This window comes from Amia ocellicauda, chromosome 23 (assembly GCF_036373705.1).
Source record: "Amia ocellicauda isolate fAmiCal2 chromosome 23, fAmiCal2.hap1, whole genome shotgun sequence".
NCBI lineage: Eukaryota > Metazoa > Chordata > Actinopteri > Amiiformes > Amiidae > Amia > Amia ocellicauda.
The window spans coordinates 4,884,725-4,905,146 of NC_089872.1; the positions used below are offsets into that span (position 1 = coordinate 4,884,725).

The 20,422-nt window shown below is 38.3% G+C and overlaps 1 protein-coding gene across 1 annotated transcript in view; it reads left to right on the plus strand.

Annotated features, from left to right (window-relative positions):
- Positions 1–20,422, plus strand: part of egln1a (egl-9 family hypoxia-inducible factor 1a) — a 37,548-nt gene that overhangs the window by 9,074 nt on the left and 8,052 nt on the right. The window contains exon 2 of the mRNA XM_066696507.1: positions 14,431–14,550. Coding sequence (XP_066552604.1) covers positions 14,431–14,550 — 120 coding nt within the window. The remainder of the gene's footprint in view (positions 1–14,430; positions 14,551–20,422) is intronic.

Here is a 20,422-nt window from a genome sequence, read left to right on the forward strand (position 1 = left end):
ACTTCCTTTAGAGCTGCACCCTATGTGACTGATAATGTGGAGCTCTCATCCATTGGCGGCAAAAGACCCCACAGTTCCCACAGTCGCAGGAGAGCACAGTGAATCCTCGCCATTTATGTTTCTGCTCTAGTAGGATAAACATCTGCCATCGTTAAGGCCACGTCTCCATTTGGTTATTATTCTTTTTTTTGTCTTGTTTGTTTTTAAACTGATACCATCAGTCTCTTAAGTATGAAATATCCAAGTGTTCCAACTTATTGAAGTGTCATTGTTTTCTTTTCAGATGTACGTGACAGACGGTCTTTACATTTTTCTCAGACTGTCCAAACCATAGTTCAGGCATTATTGTATTATTTTTAATACTAAGTCTCCCCCCCCCCCCTTGTTTCTGAAATCTGAATTTAATCCTGTAAGAGTAGAACCAAAATAAATATAATTATGAAATTAATGAGAAAATCCATTCGAACTGCTGTAATGCTATTGCATCCTGTATGTGAATTTCTTACTTTTATTCAGTATAGCCCATAGTCTTTATCACAAGGCCATCAACTCCAGACTGAGGTTTAGACTTTTAAAAGCACATGGGATTGTAAAATTGTTAAGGGCGTGACCTGTAATTGGCTTCAATGTAGCCAAACACTTTTCCTGTCTTAATTGCAATAATAAACCATTTACTCCTTCCATCAAGCAAGGCTCATTAAAGATAATAGGGACTTCATATTGTGAAGGATAAGCTATGGGTTTTGTGACCAGTACAGAACTGCTAAACTGTAGGCTTCACTCTGGGTAATTTTCTCTAAAAATGTGGCTAATTCGTTTATCCATGTATTCCCCTTCTCACATGACTTTTCTTTTTTTTTTTTTTCCTTAGCTGTAGGTGAACTTTCAGTGGTTTTGTTATTTTTCTTCCTATATTTGTTTTCACTGCCTATTTTATTTAGGCCACAAAACAACACCATTGCAAAACACATCCCTCTCAAAATGAATCATTATTTCGATGCCAATTTGGAAGCCTGTTTACCTTCTTTGACTTAGCAGGATAGGAGAATTTGTTTTCAACTTGTTTTCCAAAGAATTATGTGCATTTCATTTTTTTTTTTCTCTAAACAAAACTTGTTTGCAGCACTTTGTAAAATTGGGAGTTTTTCCCAGATTTTTCAGTATTGCACCATTACAACACAACACAACCCAACCCAACTTGCACACCTGCCTGTCAATGTGTCTAAGGCCTGAGGAGAATACTGGAATAGTATATACTGGTTAGACCTTCAGCCAGCTTCATTTGCATCGATTCCCTAGCATGACTGCTGTTCAGATAAATAGCCACTCAACTCAACTCGACTCACTTTAAGGAGTCCCTAAGGCTAGCATTGTCCTCTCGATGGAGATCTGAAGCTATGACTATACAGGGGTTTATCTGAGACTCCTGTTGCATTGTGGTGTAATGCATTTTCGATGCCGTGTGAGTCTTCATGTACAGTTTGAAGCAGAAAACCAGGTCTGTTGTCAGTGATGCGTTTCCTTTCAAAAGTGGAAAACGTAAACCCACACCCATGTCTGTAGTTATATACCTATTCTCTGTGAGTTCGGTCGCTTAGAACTGGGCAGGAGCTTTCTCTGCCGCTGGATTGCTCGGTGGGGGGAGAAATTCTGGATGTGAGTCACTCACATTGGGATGTGACCTGAGCAACGATTGTGTAACATACGAGATAAAGCTCCTTCTTAAACGTTAAGTGCACCGCAGGCATAAAACTTCAGACAAAGGAGAGGACATTGAACTGATTTTCTACCTCCTTATGTTCAATATATTGCAGCTAATGCGATTATATAGACAGGTCTATGTGTACATGACAGCAATCTTTCATTCTGTCTTTCCCACCGTTTCGTGGTGGTGTGGAGGGGCTGTGAAGCAAAACAACACAGCTCTAGTCATGGCTTCAATGTGAATGAGCTGCCTTCTAACCGCTCCAGTGTAAGAGTTTGAATTCCCCCTTTTACACACTGCAACAGACTATCCAAACCACCCCGGCTCTGAATAGATTTGGACGTTTAGATTTGGATGTTTCACCCCCAATTGTCCTCAGCTCTGTTAGATGTCCCCATCTTCTCTAAATGCAGGCTGCTATTTATATTTTTACCATAACAAATCTGTTGGAGGCAAATCATTCTGTGGTTTTTCTGATCACAGACAAACGCACGCACGCACACACACTCTTCCTCTGAATTCTGGGAATCATCAGTTTGAGGGGGGGTGGGGTGGGGTGCATACACAGTGCTATGATTCATTTTTAGGTCGCACAAATGACCAGTTGGCAGTATTCTCAGTTCTGTAGCTCTAGTCTGAATGGGTATTGGCCTGGAAGGGGAGATTTAACCTTAACCTTGTTCCCCTTATCTCATAATTCTATGATTGTGGTGTTCTATTTTGTGCAGAAACTGAAGTTATTTTTGGCATAGCCTTTTGTAACCGTAAGAACTAAAGTACTCTGAAGTCACATTGTATAAAATGGAAAGAGATTAGTTTTGGGAAATCAACTGTAAGGAACTTCAGTAGTTCCAACTGTTTCAACATGATCAACTACAAGATCATAATGTAATTTAATTGGAATGTATTCACAGTTTCACAATTCACAATTTGAACATAAGACATTAGAAATCAGTTCAGTGGTAGCCCAAAGTTTACACACACCCATACACACCCACCCTGTCTTAACTCTTTTCAATCAAATGTATAGAGCAGTGGTTTTCAAACCGGTCCTGGAGTACCCCCTGCCCTGCTGGTTTTTGTTCCAACTGAGCTCTAAATTGCTTAATTGAACCTTAATTGAAGTAACAAAGCAATATAACATTCAATTAAGTAATTAAGACCTAGGCTGGAACAAAAACAAGCAGGGCAGCGGGTAATCCAGGACCAGTTTGAAAATCCCTGGTCTAGAGAAAACTCTATAGACTGAATCGGTTAACAACCGAAATTCTCCAAAAATGTACTTGACAAAGAAATATGGTCTAAATAATTGATAAAGTAATATAGTTTAATGAATGATATTTATTCAAGTAAATGGATCACTGAATAGCATTGTTTCATATGATGGGCAAAATAATAATAAAATGATCCCCTCCCTCTGTGTGTTCATCGCATAATGCAGCATGATGCCCTGGGAGAATGAATTGCAGTTTTGGCAGCAATCTGTCCTGGCACATGCCGGTTGAGACCTGCAGTGGTTGGCAAGGGCTTGTGCAACTATGTGTCCGGCCTGCTGTGTAATAATAATCGCACAAGGAGGCCATAGATAGGAGAGGAGAGAAAAATAAAAAAGCACCTCTGGTGATCTGGAACAGGAGCAGAACTGAGCTCCTGGTGTGATCAGGCTAGATGAATTCAAGATTACATGAGCAGATTTGTCCAGTTACAATTGTAATTATGACATTGCAGAACTGTGCCTCATGTTTGGACTAATGGTAATATTATAATGAAGGCCTCCCTATTCTCTTTTCAAGCATCCCCCACTTCCCACAGTGCATGAGTGGTTTCCTCACCTCAGTATAACACCCTGCCCCTTTGCCCCCGCCCCGCTATGCATTAGCATGCAAACTCTGTGCTCCTTCGGTGAACAGCCCTCCCCCAAGAGGTCTTCTCATGCTCTCTGTACACTCTCAGTTGTGGATTAGCACTCAGTTAAACGGGCTGTGGTGATTTTCACTTCCCCGAGTCTCATTAAATCAAAGCAGTTCACCGTCTGACTCTCCTGGTTTACCCATCTTTGTTTTCCAGATTTAACACAGTTCAATGTCCCTTGGCAAAGTTTTAGATGGTTGTGCTAGAACGTTCCACCTATGACAGACACGCTACTTTATTTTCTTCACATCTCTAGCTGAAGTAGAATGGAATGACTTGTTAAACACAAGCTGAGGATGCATGACTAACACCATCAACGATTACATCTCTAATAAGAGAAAGCAATCGTTTCATCTAACCTAGTGCTTTCTTCTGCTATTATGTATCGAAAAAACTATGGAGGAAATTATGAAAGCAGTGAAAGTGATTGTGGGACTAGAATTTTCTTGGAGAAAACTTGATAAATTGTTAAAATGGTGAAGACTGTATTTGTTTGTTTTATACATATACGACAAAACAACACAAACCTTTTGTTTTTTAAAATTATGTAAACATTTTAAAATTTAGGAAGTGCTTGTTTTCTTCTGAAAAGAAGAATCTGGCTGCTTTTTATTTTTTTAGATTTTTTTTTTTTTACTTTAGAAGGGAAATTCCCAAACAAAAGGCTCGCAAAATTGTTGTACTCTAGACAGTCTAAATATTTGTACTTGTTAACACATGAATAATTGAAATTAAACAATACAATGAAATATCATTATGATTATTGAGGATATTTCTCTTGTTATTTTTAATTCGTAGTTTTAGAATGTCCTGAGTACAATTGCTTGAGGATACGTAGTATTCGCTTTTTTTGTGTGCGGAAAAAGTATTAGTATATAATCACTCTGCTTGTCTATAATTCCAACTATTGAATAAGCAACATTTCATTTGGTTTCATTTAAACTCTGATACTATGGAATTCCTAAATATTTTAATTATCGTTAATAGTTAATAGTTTTATTAAATGGATTTTTAGATCGTAAAGAATTTGAGTGTAATGAAATAAGAAGTGAATTGCCTAATAAATTAATAAAATTTAAATGTAGATATAATACACTAGTGAAAAAATCATTGAAGTTTCCAGGTCTCGGTTGAATATATAGCTTATTTATAGTCTGTACAGATTATTGTATTTGAAACCTTCCTGTTTTTTCAATTTTAAATAGAAATACTTTTTTAAAGATTAATAAATGAAACAAAATGCAAAATAGTTCAAAGTTTGTATTTAAATACAAATGAACTTGCATTTGACCCCAAGTCTGATGTGTTTTGTTGCTATATAATGATATTGTAAAGTTTCAGGCTTTTCTCTACTGGATCCAACACTGACAACAACAAATAATGAGTTGGGGGTTCCTACAACAGATTTATTTCTCATAACAAAACAGTTTTCAAGGGCACACTTAGATCAGTCTCTCTCTAAACTACTTGTTTGTGGCAAAAGCCTGGGAACCCTATATATCTCCTTGCCCCCCATGACTGGTCCCACTAATAATGGGGGGGTTAACCTTCAACCCTGGAAACCAGTTTCCCGCTCACTAAATTGGACCCCCAAAGAAATCTTCCTCACCCCCGATACACACAACTGACAAACAGACAGACAACATACTGCAGTCCTTTTACATAGTAGTCCCAATTCGCTATAATATGGTTTTAGCTAGCAAGGACATGCAGATTTTCTTGGGCTATTTACTGGCACAAATAACATCTGCCTTTTCACACAAGCCCTCAAGGACAAAGTAAGCCCTGTCTGCTCTTCCTTATCTGGTCTGCTTCTGCAAAAGAAAAAAAACTCCTAGAAATGTTCCGATCACCTCACCAGACACGCTTCTGTTTCTCGTGGAGGTGCTGTGACCATGCTGTTGAAGTCCTGTTTTTGATATTTTCGGCTGGAAAAGGCATGGGCGCTGGCAGTGACGTAATTGTGCCGGACACAGGTTTTTCCGTGTATAACCTCTTGCTTTTGAATGCAGTCATCTGTATTTATAGGTGTTTGATGGAAATGTATAAGGCTTCCTGTTTGAATCTGAGGAGATGAGAACATGTTAAACTGGTTTTGGTCCAGAAGGAAGCTTGTTGAGTTAAGAATGCTGTGAAAGATTTTGATCTCTTTCTTTTCCCCCTCAGCCAAGTTCAGAATTCCACAGTGCCTAGGAGCTGTGTTTAGAATGATTAATTCATACAGAGCCTCTTTGGTACGATGTTCTGTAGTGGGTTGACCCCCATTAGCCCTCACTTTCCAACAGCACTGTGCTTTGGCTGTATTTAAACAATGTAAACAAGCAGTGCTGTAAACAAGGTCAGCTTCCCAATGAGAGTGGCTCTGGAGAACGCGGAAGAGTGACTATATCTATATTGACAATGACAGGCAAAACAGCATAAAGTAGTTTGTTTGTGTTGCTTAGGGTAGAGGCACACTTAGTGTTCATGATAGATGCAGAATTAGAACCATCTGCTGTGTTTAGATGGGTGTCTGGGGGGGAATGTTGTGCTCTTCCTTACCCATTTTAATTTCTTCTTCAGTGGGAGAAGTGTTGTCCTAATGTTCTGTTCCTGTTCATTCCAGGGGTGTTCTATAGTACTGAGATATGGAGCAGGGCCATGAAATGTTCATCTTATGTCGCAGATATTATAATCAATCACATGTGCAACCAGAAATCCAGTGCCAAATGTACCAAAAGTGGAACACAATCACGCACCAAGTACATTGACTTGCGTGTTAATGTGGCACTTCTTGGCCTTCACATTATCACAGAATGCTACACAATAATTACCCATTTCCACTGGTGGTACATTTTCTCATACGTTTTGATTGTTTAATATTATACAACATTGGCAAGAGCTAAAGAGATATATTTTTATTCAAACAAATGAAATTACCAGTAAATTACATAAGAATAAAGGTGATATTTGCTTTATGATAATAAATGTCTTCCTACTGTTTGTTACCTAGGCCTATTTAATCACTGCACCTCCTAAAGAGTGGTGGAGTTATTCAACCACATTATTATTCTAGTAGGACTATAGTCTAAAGATTTCCTGCTTCAGGATATCAGAATGTTTAAAAAAAAATAAAAAATAAATGTCATCAATGTAATATTAGTGTTCCAATATATATATTTTATTTTGAGTGATTTTATGTACTCATGTTTTGTTTTTCTGGTGACAAGCAATGGAATTGTTTCCTCAAATATTTTTCTCTAAAATCATAATCATAAAACGTATTCTTCCTGTGAACCACTTCTGTGAAACCCCTGTCTATAGCACATGGCCTCTAGTACCATCCATTGCACATGGAGGGAAACTTGGCCCTTTTTAATTTAGTGTTTCAATTCCCATTGAATCTTGGACATCATTACTAATGATTTAGGTGTAACCTTAAAATGAAATGCTGTCATGATCCCTCACAAACTTTAAGTAAAATAATGCTTACATTTTCACTGCACATTTTGTAAACCATTCCTCATCATACATTTCCCTTTTCCTAATGAAGGATGTCTCCGTTTTAATTTCACTGAGCACAAGATTTCCCATTACTGTCTGACCCCCACCCACCCTTCCCCATTTTCAAGATTGGTGTTTTTATATTCAATTAGAGGAAAGAAGCATAATGATAGGTTTAACTATCCCATGATATTTAAAACCTGCTAATCCTGAAGCAATGTGGAAGCAGTGATAATGTTGAGAATTCTTGCAGTCAATTCATATAGATTCTACAGATAAAGAGTAGTGCAGCAGTGTGACAATGATGTTCATCAGAGTCTTGTCAGGTGCATTTTCTACATCCCTTTGGCTTTATATATTCATACCCACAGAATTGTTGCCTAGGTATTCTCCATACTGCGTGATTTATAAACTGGGATTGAGTAAAGAAACTGGGCTTCCATCTTCTTTCCCTTTGGTACATTTCAAATGACTTTATACTGGACTCAATTTCAATATTAAAGGAACATTTAAAAACAATGTTGCTTTCTAGTATTTTAATTACAATAACCTCCCTGGGATTAAAAAACAAAAACAAACAAATCCTTAAACAATAACGTGGTTGTACATTTTAAATTGACAGAATTTTTTAATTCCTCAATACAGTTGAAAGGAAGAGTTCTATTTTTTCTGATTTCAGAACAATTCCAACCACATGGAGAAAAACACAAAAAAATCTTTCAAACCTGTGTTCTCTCTCGCTCAGTTTCAGTTTTAAGACGGTCTAGAATCTGCAGCAAAAACCATTTTAGTGACACAAGTTTGAATTAATTTCATCTTGTATAACTGATATATTTATGTACTGTACCTGTTCCTTCTTTTGGTGGATAGATCAAACCCCTGTCAAAATCCTGTTGACAGTGACTGTACAGAAACAGTGTATTTGTTGGGTTTGGGTATATGAGTCTGCTGAGACTAGCTATACATTTGACAGGCATAGATCAAATACAAACTTTGGAATTACTCAGGAATTAAAATTTACAAATTTATACTCTCTTGGTTTACATTATTGTCAGACTACTTTCTACTACTTTTTAATAGAAAATAAAGTAGGAGACAGGTTTTAAATCAGATAAATAGTGAAGGTAGGGGTGAGCTATATTGTACCAAGGTTATGGTATATATTATGATATGGTTCAGAATCGGGGGATTTAAAATCTGAAAACCCGATTGCAATGAAGTTTCACTTATTTTCTCTCTCCGCTTTCACTTGGCAGCTAGTTACTTGGAGAGTGTTCACAATAGCTGGACGTGACCAGTTGAATAAATGGTTTAATAAGAAGTGTTATATAAACTATTAGTAAAGTTATTTAAAAATTAATAACTTTGAAATATGTGCTTTTATGCCATTTTCAAGTAGTTGTACGATTTTTATTAATACACATTTTTTGATGGTGATCTTACTCCATTGTGGTATACAACCATGATAACGGTATATATCCCAATCCTATGTGAAAGCCCTCCAGAGCAAAACATAAGCTTCTGTCAGACTGTACATTTAATTTCTATTGTAGCATTTCAACTCCCAACAGCTTTTTTTTTTTTTTTTTTTTCTTGGTGGCAAATGTCGCAAGGCCACAAGAAAGAAGTACTTCACATGTTTGTTAACTGCAATATCATGTGTCAGAGGTCAAAAACATGTCTGTAGGTTCCTTTTCTCCTTCGATTAGGTTCAGTTATTTGTTTGTTGTTCTTTGTTAGTAATTCCTTTTTTTTTGTTGTTGTTTTTCCTTTTCAAAATACATACTTTCATGCTTGTTAAGAGAATGCCTTTAACCTGGATGTCTTAAAATAGTAAACCAATAACAGTACAAGCAAGTCAGAATTTAATGAACTATAGACAGACATGGTTTCAGAGCAGAACTGGAGAGCAGACAGTCCGATTTGTATTTTCTTGCCCAGTTCCTGATAGTTAAATGATCCTAAAAGCTTAATATAGTTATTCAATCTGAATCTACAACGTGGCTTATTGGTGTGTAATTCCTCCTAAATATTAATGTAACCAAGTTACTATGAATCCAATAAGTATTATAATTCGATTTTAAATATTGCTTTAGGTTTCAGATTTAGAGGTACTGTAATGAGATGTTTTGTATCAAGCTATTCATGAAAAGCTGGGCTAATGTTGAAGTTCTGCACAACCCTTTGTTTTCCAGTTATTTCAACATTGTGAATCCCAGTCACTGTTGGCTGTGGTGGCTTTTACCAATCTAGGCACTCGAGTCTTGCTTCAACCCTGGTCTGGTTCCGTCTTGACCTAGTTGCTCGTTCCTACAGGACAGGACACCTTGTTTGACATGAAATGGCACAGTCTGCCTCTTACCTTTTTGTGCTGAACATACAGATGCAGAATGTCACATCACACAGTCGTGGTAATTGAAAACCATGAATGTTCTCGTTGGTTGTACTATATCACCTGATAGACGAGCAATAATACGAGATGGTTTGATTTCTGAGGGGATTATCTGGTAGATCGAAGTTTTAAACTATAGTGTCTGTTTATTTTGTATAGGTCTCACATCTGTGTTTTACTATTAGTATTTTGCCTTATTGTTGTACCTTGTGCTGTATTCTGTTTTTCTGTACTTGCATGTTTTTGCTATATTACTACAATATGTAACATTAGCACTACTAGTAACTATTGATACAATTCCTTGTAAAAGTGGATAACAACAACAAGAAAAAAGTTGGGTATTTCGCCACGTAGCACAGCCCCTCTCAATATAGATAACACGTTTTTGTTTTTGAAGAAAGTTGTTTTATTGCTGACCGACCCAAGGAGGGGAAGTGAGGTGGCCGGTGGGGGCTGGTGTGGTCTATTTGAGAACACTCAAGTCATCCCTCTTTGTTTAATGATCTGGATTGTAGGGTTACGTATACCGCCTCCCCCTTTGTAATTGCACAGGAAGTCGGCCGGTGTCTTATATGATTTCTCGTGATTCTATCCCTGCCGATACACTGAAAGTGAAAAGATTGTGGTGTGAGCTGATGGGGCCATTTTTGTACTGGAAGGGAATATGGGCCAACGTGGGGCTCTTGGCTCCTCCTACTCGCAGGCTGTGACACTGACAAATGTGTTTACTCATCCTTGAGCTCCTCTCCTGTGCCAGGCCATGGTTGTAAATCAGAAGCAGGCTGCCTCACGCACTGCACGTAGCAGGATCATTAAAATACTGCTTTAGCTGGCAGGCAGCCAGGTGCTGGGAGTGGATATCAGATCAGTACTCTCAGGGGTGGTGGCTGCTGTGCGCACACACACACACACACATACATACAGAGAGGGAGAGGGAGAGAGAGCGATTCCACTGGAACTATTCAGCAGTGCAGAATAGGATGTTGGTCAGAAAATCGGGCACTTGCTGTACGTCTTGATCCAGATGATTGATAGCAATACCCTGAAAAATAATAGTAATGAATCATGTTAAATGCTTGCTTTTTTTAAGAGTTGGGGGGGGGGTGGCTGTTAGACAGAGCTGTTGCCCCTGCCATGTGTGGTATCGCTTACCAGATCTGCATGAGCACAAGCAAAATGACGCAAGTGTTGCTGTGTAATGTAAATACGAGAAGTGTACTTGTCCTTTTTGTTGTCGCTGGAAAGAGATATCAGAGACGAGGGTCAGGCTGAGTCTGCTGTTTTGGTTATTTTGTGCTAGGAAAAAAAAAAAAAAGTCTTACTATTTTTATCAATGATTGCATTAAACAAACTGATTGCACATGGTGTCCTCCAGAACGTGAGATTGCAGTGCTTTCCAGTTTTCACTTTTTTTTCAACGGCTCTTTTAACAAAAAAAAAAAACACTGGTTGTGTGATCACATTCCTGTGTGTAGCAGCTCAGACTGGGGGAAAATTGTTTAGGGAAATCACGATTTATGGAAATGTCTTTCAAACCCATAAATATTGAAAGAATTAGTCTGGATGCCTTTCGATATCTCCCACCAAATTATTTAATAAATAACTTAAAGCTGTGTGGAGTGCCAAGCATTTTCAATCATGTCATCAGACTGCCCAGCTTCCCTTTCTGCAGGGCATTCTCTTCGATCACCAAGAAAGGTCACTTTACACTTTCTAGAATTCACCTTTGCAGCCGGTAACACTGCAGTTGTTGAACTATAAGCTGAGAAAACGGTGTGCCTCTTCCTGATCAGAATCTTCTATGATAGTTTAGATTGAAACCAGGACCATGTGGGCTATAGGGCCTAACCTGTACTCTGAACTGAGCCAGCACGGGAACCCCCAAATTTAATTATTTAGTACGCTAAAGTAGCATAAATCCAACTCATCAGTTTAGACTGTCTGAATATAATATCACTAGACTGTAGTCTTGATTTTTATAGGATAGCTCTTGAAATGTACAAAGACACAGATGACACATGAAAAAGAACTTTTAAATCAGGATTTGTGTTTGTTTGAAATATTTGATCATGGGTTGGGATTCTGCACCTGGATTTGCTGAAATAAAATAAAATAACATTCACAAAGAATCTTGATTTGTTTGGCCTAGTGTCTGCTTTGATGGAGGTAAATATAACTTTTGCTTTTTCCCCCCATCCTGAGTCCCCTGGTGATATAGTTGAATGCTAAAGGATGTTACTGTGTACAAAAATAATTTGTCTGCTAGTTTATTTACCGGTCTGTTAAATAACGATCCCCTGTTTGACACTGGGACAAAAAAAGTACAAAAGCCCGGGGCTATTGTTCTCAGACACTCGAACAAGTAGCAGAGATCAGGGAGGAAACTGGAATGCAACAAACTGCTTTACCTCTGTGAAAAGTAACGTGTGGATCTGTACATCTTAAACACCCAATGAAACAAGTTGTATTACTTTTTATATTGTTATAATGTGGTTTTATCACATTTATATCTATAAAGTGCTCATTTGGATTTATTTTAAAATAATGGTAAACAAAAAGAAAAGAGAAGCGAGAACCCAGACCACAAATATTAAAATATGGCCTGCTGCATCTCATAAAACCCCAGCATCATGATTATAAATTTAAAGAGGTACAGATTGAATTATTAAGTTTTGAATTCTCCTGATCATAACATTAGTTTAGTTTAATCACAAATTACGTATTCTATTGTTTAATCTAATCTGCATATCCAGAGACTCGGCTCTTGAATAAAGGCAGAGGAAAGAATTGCTTTGCTCCTTGTTGGAATAAAACTGTCAGTGGCTGACTGGTTTGTTAAAATTCAGGGGGGGAAAGGCTGCCCTGAAATTTCACAATTTCCTTTTGGTTGCTAACGTGGTTCATACAGATGTATAGTTAATTATTCCCAGATAAAGTAAAACAAATGCCTTGATTTGTTGTATCCTAAAACATTGTGCTTGGTAATTTTCTTATAATGATTATTATTATCTTTTTAAATTATTATTTGTCATTTTATGCCAGTGAAACCTGTAAACTCCCCAAAATTGGAAAAAGATTACCTTTATAAAACCCAGTCCCAGTTAAATTAAAAAAAACTACAGGGGTCTGAAAAATGCAGCATTGACATTTCTGTGGTAAAGTTAGTAGACCTTGCTATTTATGTTCTGTGCAGAGGGTTCAAGATAAAACTACAGTTTTTCATAGCTGGCATGTCCATTTCCTAACTGCTTTTTATTATTCTAATGCATGAGAGTAAAATATTAAACAGTTTTAAAGCCATATCCTCTACGTATTTTTCTTCCTACTTAATGTGTGTGTGTGTATATATATATATATATATATATATATATATTTTTTTTTTTTTTTTTTTGTCCGCTCATTTCCTGTAATGTTAGTATTATTTACTTTAAAGCTGTTAATCCGCTAAAAGCAATGGAAGGGGCGGTCTGGTTGATCACGTAGGCTCTGAATCTACTGTACATCCAACTGATAAACTAATCAGTATGAAACAATTCCCTGTGGGTTTCGCTGCTAATTCAACGGGAAATTCCAGACACAGTTAGCCTTGTTCTGACGGCTCCGCTTACCATATTGTAAAGCAATACCCTTTGCAACCAGCCTGGATATTCTTAGTAACCATTAGGAAAGAAGCCGTATATTAACGAGCAGACGCATTGTGTAACCGTTTCGGTATTTCTCAGCTGTTTACAAAATATGTCGGAGATTAGAAGTTATTTTTCAGCTGGTGTTTCAGAAATGCATTTTTTTTTTCCTCTTTCATTGCTGTTGGAGTTTTTTTTTTTTTTTTATCTTTTAGCAAAGTTTGTATTTTGAAAATGAATACCAAATATCCGTATTCTAATAATGAATAAATACATACACTGACACTACTAATATTGTATTAGTAGAATTTGTATACAAATCCACAATGTATTAAGAATAGAATATTAATTGCTGTTTTAGGTGCATAGATTTGTAACAGATGTAGAAGCCGCTGCTGGATACAGAACAAATGGGAAATCGGAAGCTGAGAGCGTATTATTGCTCAGATTTATTTTGATTGAGTCTGAAGTTTATACAATTAAGTGTTCCTTGGTAACTGAGCTATGCTTTTCTGATGTCACAGGTTGGCGTTTAAACAATAAAGCCAGTTTGTGCCAGAGCAGTTAATGTACACAAGAGCTGCCTATTAACAATGCTGTTTACACATGGCAAAACACATTCCTACTGGGATTTCTGCTCCTCCTCCTCCTTGCCAATTCATGTTTTAGAAGTCATATTAGAGATTCAAAGGGCTAAAGAAATTGTACTACGAACTGTTCAGCCTTTTTTTTTTTAAATTATATTTTTGTATATTAAACCATATTTTTATATCTTAGGAAACTTTATGGAAGCTTAACTACTATCCTGAAGCCAAAGCAAGGCACCCACAATCCTTGGTTGTTTTCTATTTAGATTTCTATGGAGTGTCAGCTTGTTCATTCAACTGGAATCTTTACAGTTTTGTTTTATATTTTAATACACCATATTTAAATTAATCATAACCTTGTTTTAAACTAAGAATGGAATACACTTGACTATGAGTGTACATACATTATACAATTTGTAACTTTCATACTTAAATCTTGTTCAGACCTTAAGTTATAGTTGAGCTGTTACGTATTAGAAATCAAATCAATTATATTTCTAAATATATATTAAGATTGAAAGCCACATTTAAAGAGCCCCACGGATTGTATGTTTAGGAAAAATATATACCGCATCAGATAAATGTGCCCACCCACAAATTAATTTCACATTGTATTGCTGTGACCCACATGCACATGGAGAGGGGAGAACCCACAACAACCTGCCCTTTGAGCAGACATTTTGAAAAGTTGCTGTCCCTTTTTGACCCATGTCTCTGTTTTGATTCCAGGCAATGGTGGCCTGCTACCCGGGCAAGGGAACAGGATATGTCCGTCACGTGGACAACCCAAATGGCGATGGGAGATGCGTCACTTGTATATATTATCTAAATAAAAACTGGGATGCCAAGGTATGTAAACTGTGAGCCCTGCAGCCCCTCAGACCACCCTACTGGAAGTTTAGAAAGAGCTTCACCATAATCTTGCTTGTTAGTCACTTTGATATATAGATGAACGTCAAAACTTCTGTTCCCACCGCTCTCTTCACTTAGCTGTGCCTTCTGACCTCCAGTCACCTGTTTCTCCCTCTTACTATTTCCCACTAGCCTTCTATATCGCACTATCCCTGTATGATACTGATGTTTCAAGTCTAACCATACATTGTAACCCAACTGAGAGAAAAAAAACTGTTTGAACTGATCTTGTTGTCACATCGTCATCAAATTGCTCTTTGTGATTTTAAATGTATATCAGGGAAGGGGGGAGTTTGCATTAAGTAGTCTTAATACATTTCTCCCCCCCTCCCATTATTCCTCCTAAGACTACACAGCCTCTTAACAGCTTTCGTACCTCCCAGTCTGTTTAGATTTAACCTGTAGACTGTTCTTAACTTCTCTCGTACCTTAAATATATTCACCGTAACGTGCCGATTTATGTTTTTCATAGTTCACCTTGCTTCTCTTGTCATGTTGTGTATGTAGAACATTGTGTTTTAGAGTTCACCTTGAATAGCAGATAAATGTTTAGATTAAATACTATGTGGAAGAAAGGAGAAAAAAGAAATTAGTTGCTTTTAGTGAAAATGAGAGGTGCCTGATAAAATAGTACTATCAATTTTGCTGTAAGAGCTATGTAATTCAAAGCTGTAAATGATTGCTGTTGATTTTTATATAGTGTACATATGTTTACATATGTATATAGATTATAACAGTAAGCACATATCGCAGCTTGCTTTTTCTAGTTGGTCCTAGAAGAGAACGGCTTCGATTTGTTGTCCCCCAGGCAAGAGTCTTGTTCGGTGGCGTTTTTGAGAGAGGAGGCTTTTTTACTTTGCTGTGGCACAAGTCCATTCCTTAATCCCATCAAGAACTGATATGAGGAAGGGTACAGCCTCCAGGGAAGCGTAACATGAGGTTTGTTCAGAAAAGGAAGCAAGAGAATGGCCGCTGGTTGCCTGAGAGAGCCCCTGTGCTCTGTATACAGCAACAGCCCCATGTTTAATAAGAAATCAATAAATAATTACAGGGGTTGTATTCTCATGATTCACAAATAGGGAAAGAGCCACTGAGGATTTGAGCAGGTTTTAGTTTAAATGTAATTGGACATTTGACCTTGTGACCTGCTATAAGAGTATTATCTAATTACTGGAAGCTCTGGTTTGTATGGTTTCCGACTTGTTTTTTGGTCACCACAGACTAATTTAATTCCAAAGGTTTAGGTTTAGAAATGGTGGAAAATCACTCGGGACTATTCTAGGTTTAGGAAAAGGACCTCTAAATATAAAAACAGGGGTGACAATTAGCATATTTTACCCAAATACTGGTGGAGGACTTGAACAGGCTCACCCAGTCATGTATTTGACTCTTTGGAGTTCTTCAAAAAGCACCCAAATACAATTCTGGGGTCAATCAGCAACTAAAAAAAAAACACTTAAGGAATTGTGGCAGACTCATTCCCTCTTGTTTTCGAATGTATGGTCTTAAATCAGATTACAAGCATAGGTTTCTTGAGGCTTTCAAAACTGACTCTTTTATAATTTCTTTACTGTCAGTGATATTTTCCCAAGTTTCCCAAAAGGTTTCTGCTGCAGAAAACCCTTCCAAAAGCTACAATTTTAATGGTATAGTATGGTACGTGTATCATGTAAATGGTTTATACTAAACCATCTTATACACCGAGATTTCACATCCACCACTTCGTTCCATATAATTCCTTCTTTTCATTCCTGTAAAATCACTTCAACCATCTTAAAATAAGGGACAATTAAAAAATAAAAATATGCCAAACTTGATATTGAGGTTGTTATTGGAAAGTTGAGAAAATGAACAATTCAGATCAGAAATAAGTGTGTGTGTGTGTGTGTGTGTGTGTGTGTGTGTGTGTGTGTGTGTGTGTGTGTGTGTGTGTGTGTGTGTGTGTGTGTGTGTGTGTGTGTGTGTGTGTGTGTGTGTGTGTGTGTGTGTGTGTGTGTATAAGAGCAGAACCAGAACGAAACATAACTTTAGTCTCTGTGTTCCACAAGCTTGGAGTATCAATATAGTGATGCTGACGAATGGTGATGATGGGTGATGACATTAGTATTAAGTACCTTTCCTGTGTGGAGTTGTGAAGGGCAAAGACATGCCGACCCATCTCCAGACATACTAGGAAAAGCTCTGAATAAGTGGAAAGCGTGAATCAGTAACGGCACACTTCACGCACTTCACACAACCTAATTTGTCCTGTCAGCTGCCAGGAAGCTGCTGCCCGTTTGCGTCAGAGCCCCCCATACCAGAATATTCCTGGCACTGGTGGAAAATATGCGGCACTTGTCTTACTGGCATCAAGGGCCTTTTCATTACACTGTGTATCAGTAACTGAAGGTTAAAACCAATGCAAGGCTAACCTGTGTAAGGTGTCAAATGAGACAGTGGTCCAGCTGCAAGTGTCTCTGCTTCCTCTGTGATGACAGTCTGTAAATATCTTTCCTCTAACACACCCATGTCCTTTTCTGTAATGTCTGTGAAGGTGCTATAAACTCCCAAGTTCAGAATTTTTTATATGTAACATTCTCAACTTCATAATGTTTATAGCCCCATAAATGTGGCATCCCACTGTGGCTTCATATACACATTTACCAAAAACTGTCCCTTCAAACGTGCTTCAAATTCGCTTTTTCTTTTTCCAGCAACTCAAATTGAAATCTGCAATTCTATACATCACCCCAGCTCTCTGCTGTGACCCAGCTCTCCCATACATGAAGTGCTTAAGCAGGGATGGGCTCTCCTTTGACACCCTCCTGCGAGAGCCAATGGCTGCTTTCCACAATGCAACCTGCATGGCTAACACGAACACCGATTGGAGGAGTGACAGCACTAAAAGCTTGCAGGGCCCTGGCGAGGCACTAGGAGTCGCTGTTATATCTTAAGTCACTCAAGGTTCCTCGGACTCAAGCCCCCACTACCCTGGCAGGAATCCCAATCACAGTCAGTTAATGACACAAAGCCTAGACAGAAAACAGCAACATCTGAGCTTTCAGAAAGGTGCCTTAACATCTTGACTAAAGGCTTTCTTAAATAAACTGGGGGAGAAAAAGCTGTTAATGACCAAACATGGCAAGCAAGCGATAAGGAAGGTAAAAACTACAAAATTCAGACCCTAAATATATTGTCATTCACGAGGAGAGTGATTTTTCTGGTTAAAATAAATTGAAAAGCAGAACGGATTGCTCATGGATGAAAACCCTCAGTATCCTGTGGAGAGGTGGCACAAGCATTCAGTCTTTCCCTTGTTCTGTTAGCTTTGGCTTGTTCGCTACAGCGGCACTTGGTAGCTTAACAACCGACGCTCGGGAGACTAAGGGTTTCTGGAATGTCCATCTTTCCTTCGTTCTGGTGCATTCCGTGGCTTTGGCCCTTAACATGCAGGCTGAGAAGAACAAAAGCAGACTTTCCAAGGTCGTGCAGGTGAACGGCGTGTACTGTCCATTTTCTTCTGGCAATCCATTTGAAACTATTTAATGACATTTTTCTGCTTTGGGTGGGCATTGCTTTTTTTGGCTCGCACTTAAATGAAGTAAACTTTCATAGTTTTCTACCGACATGTCTTTCGGATGCTTATTATTACTTTGCTTGAGTCATGCATTTCTGAGCAGCGTACCAATGAGAGGGAGGCGAGAAACTTCTTGTTCAGAGTACTCCCAAGAGAAATGATATCCAGAAGAAACACTACATGAGAGAGACTGAATATGATGCATGCGGACATCTTTTATAATTATTATTATTAATTTGATACAAACCATAACATACAATATCCTAGGTATACGTAACATTACTAGGGTTACAACATTACCACAAAAAAATTGTTCAGGGTACAAGGATTATATCTGTAACCTAGCTCTGTCTCCATCTGCAAAATCCAAATGCATCCCAAGTGGTGTTCTCGAGGTATTCTCCCATGACGGCATGTGCCGTTATTCTGGGTGTTGTAAGGGCAGTGGCTGCAGTGTGACCAGGGCCTTCCTGGCTGGCACACTTGGGGTCAGGCACAGTTTATGCTGTAATCTGGCAGCAGCGGGGTAGACTCTATTCTGAGAGTGGCCCAGTTCCCGGGATTACTTGGTCCTGGCTGGAGGGGGCAGGGGGGGGCAGGCGTACAGACGGGCAGGTGGGTAGTCTCTCTGCAGAGTCGGCTGTGCTGAGGAGGGTGAGCAGGGGGTCAAGCATGATGTGGGGAAACAACAGATTACAGCAGAGAGCAGGGAGTATTTGCCAGCATTTACAGCTGAATTAAACGTCAAGGTTGACAGAAGGGAAATTTCTGGCTGCATCCTCCTTGTTCTCTTGACACATGAGTGGGCTTGTCCTTTGTCTGTCAATACGGAGTTCAAGAGATCTCCCAGAGGAATGTTTTTTCCAAATAGAGACGACGCTATAGATTTATTTTTGGAAACCCCTTCCCTGACAGTCATCATTGTTTTCCTTTGACAATGAATGTTGGATTTGTAGGTGTTGTCAACGGGCATTTTCATTTAATCCTGTTATAAAATGGAAGAACCTGTAATTCCCTGGCGGAGTTCAGGGCGTAGCCTGTGGTTTGTGCAGAAGAATCCCGATGGTGAATTTAGAAGTATTGCTGAGAGACTACAAAATAAACTTTTGATGGTTTCTTTAGCTCTTTTTCTGTCCCTTCTTTTGATTCCCTTCCTGCTTTATTAATAATAATATTTATTATTATTATTATTATTATTATTATTATTATTATTATTATTATTATTTCATTCTTTCCTTCCCATTCCGGTCTTACACACAGCGGTGGACTGAAGATTAAGTGTGTGAGCCGAGCTGTGTTAGAGAATGAGATGGCCATGTTCTTGCTTCCTCTCTGTAATCCTGTGACTGGGGGCTCTTTGCTTGAGAAGGGGTAGACAATCTTAGGGGAAGTGTCTTCCTGCCTCTCAGTAAAGATAAGATGTGTGATGTCACAGGATGGAAGTGCTGTGAAAGCGCATGCCCTGTTCTTCCCAGGATGTCTCAAGGCTTCCCATGTCCACAGCAGAGAGCTGTAAATAGCGCTGTCTGCCAAGGCAGGGTTTGGGACAGTATTGCTATTGAAATAAGGGCCTGTCCTTGTTGCTGACCTAAGGGTTACCATTTTCAGAATTTTATCTGTGAACTGATTTTCATATGCCCTGAGGGCAGGTCTCCTTCCATTGCTTTACAGTAAATTGCACTAAATTGCTTTACAGTAAATTGTTTATGCTCGTTTTAAAACATTTTTTCATTGTTCATGTATTTTTTGTATGATACATCTATTAAACTTGTTATTGGAATTCTTCACTGATGCATTGTGTGTTTTGGGTAGGTGAGCAGAAATGTTTGAACTACTAGAAAAACTTTTTTCCCCGGATACGTATATAACCTATATGTTTCTACAAATTTGTATTTTATTGTGCATTCCTTTGTAGATCCCTCACAAGATTTGTATTTATTTGGTTTCATATCTATAATCGCATTGAAGTCTCTGATCTGCTTTCAGTTGTGAGAGACCGCCTAGTGTAAAATTCCACTGGCCTTGTGCAATCCTGCTTTTGTCTCTTAACTCCATTATATAACAATGAAACTTGCCACAGACTGTTTTTATCGCAGTGTGTCAACTTTTCACAGGAAAACCATTCCCTGTTCGTGTTTCACATTGTAAATCTCCCCTTTTTACCTTTTGGGAGAGGAGATATTTTAAAGAGTCTTTGAAGGGATTTTCCATCCGTCAGATGTTAGTTACACGGGTAATGAACTAACATTTTTG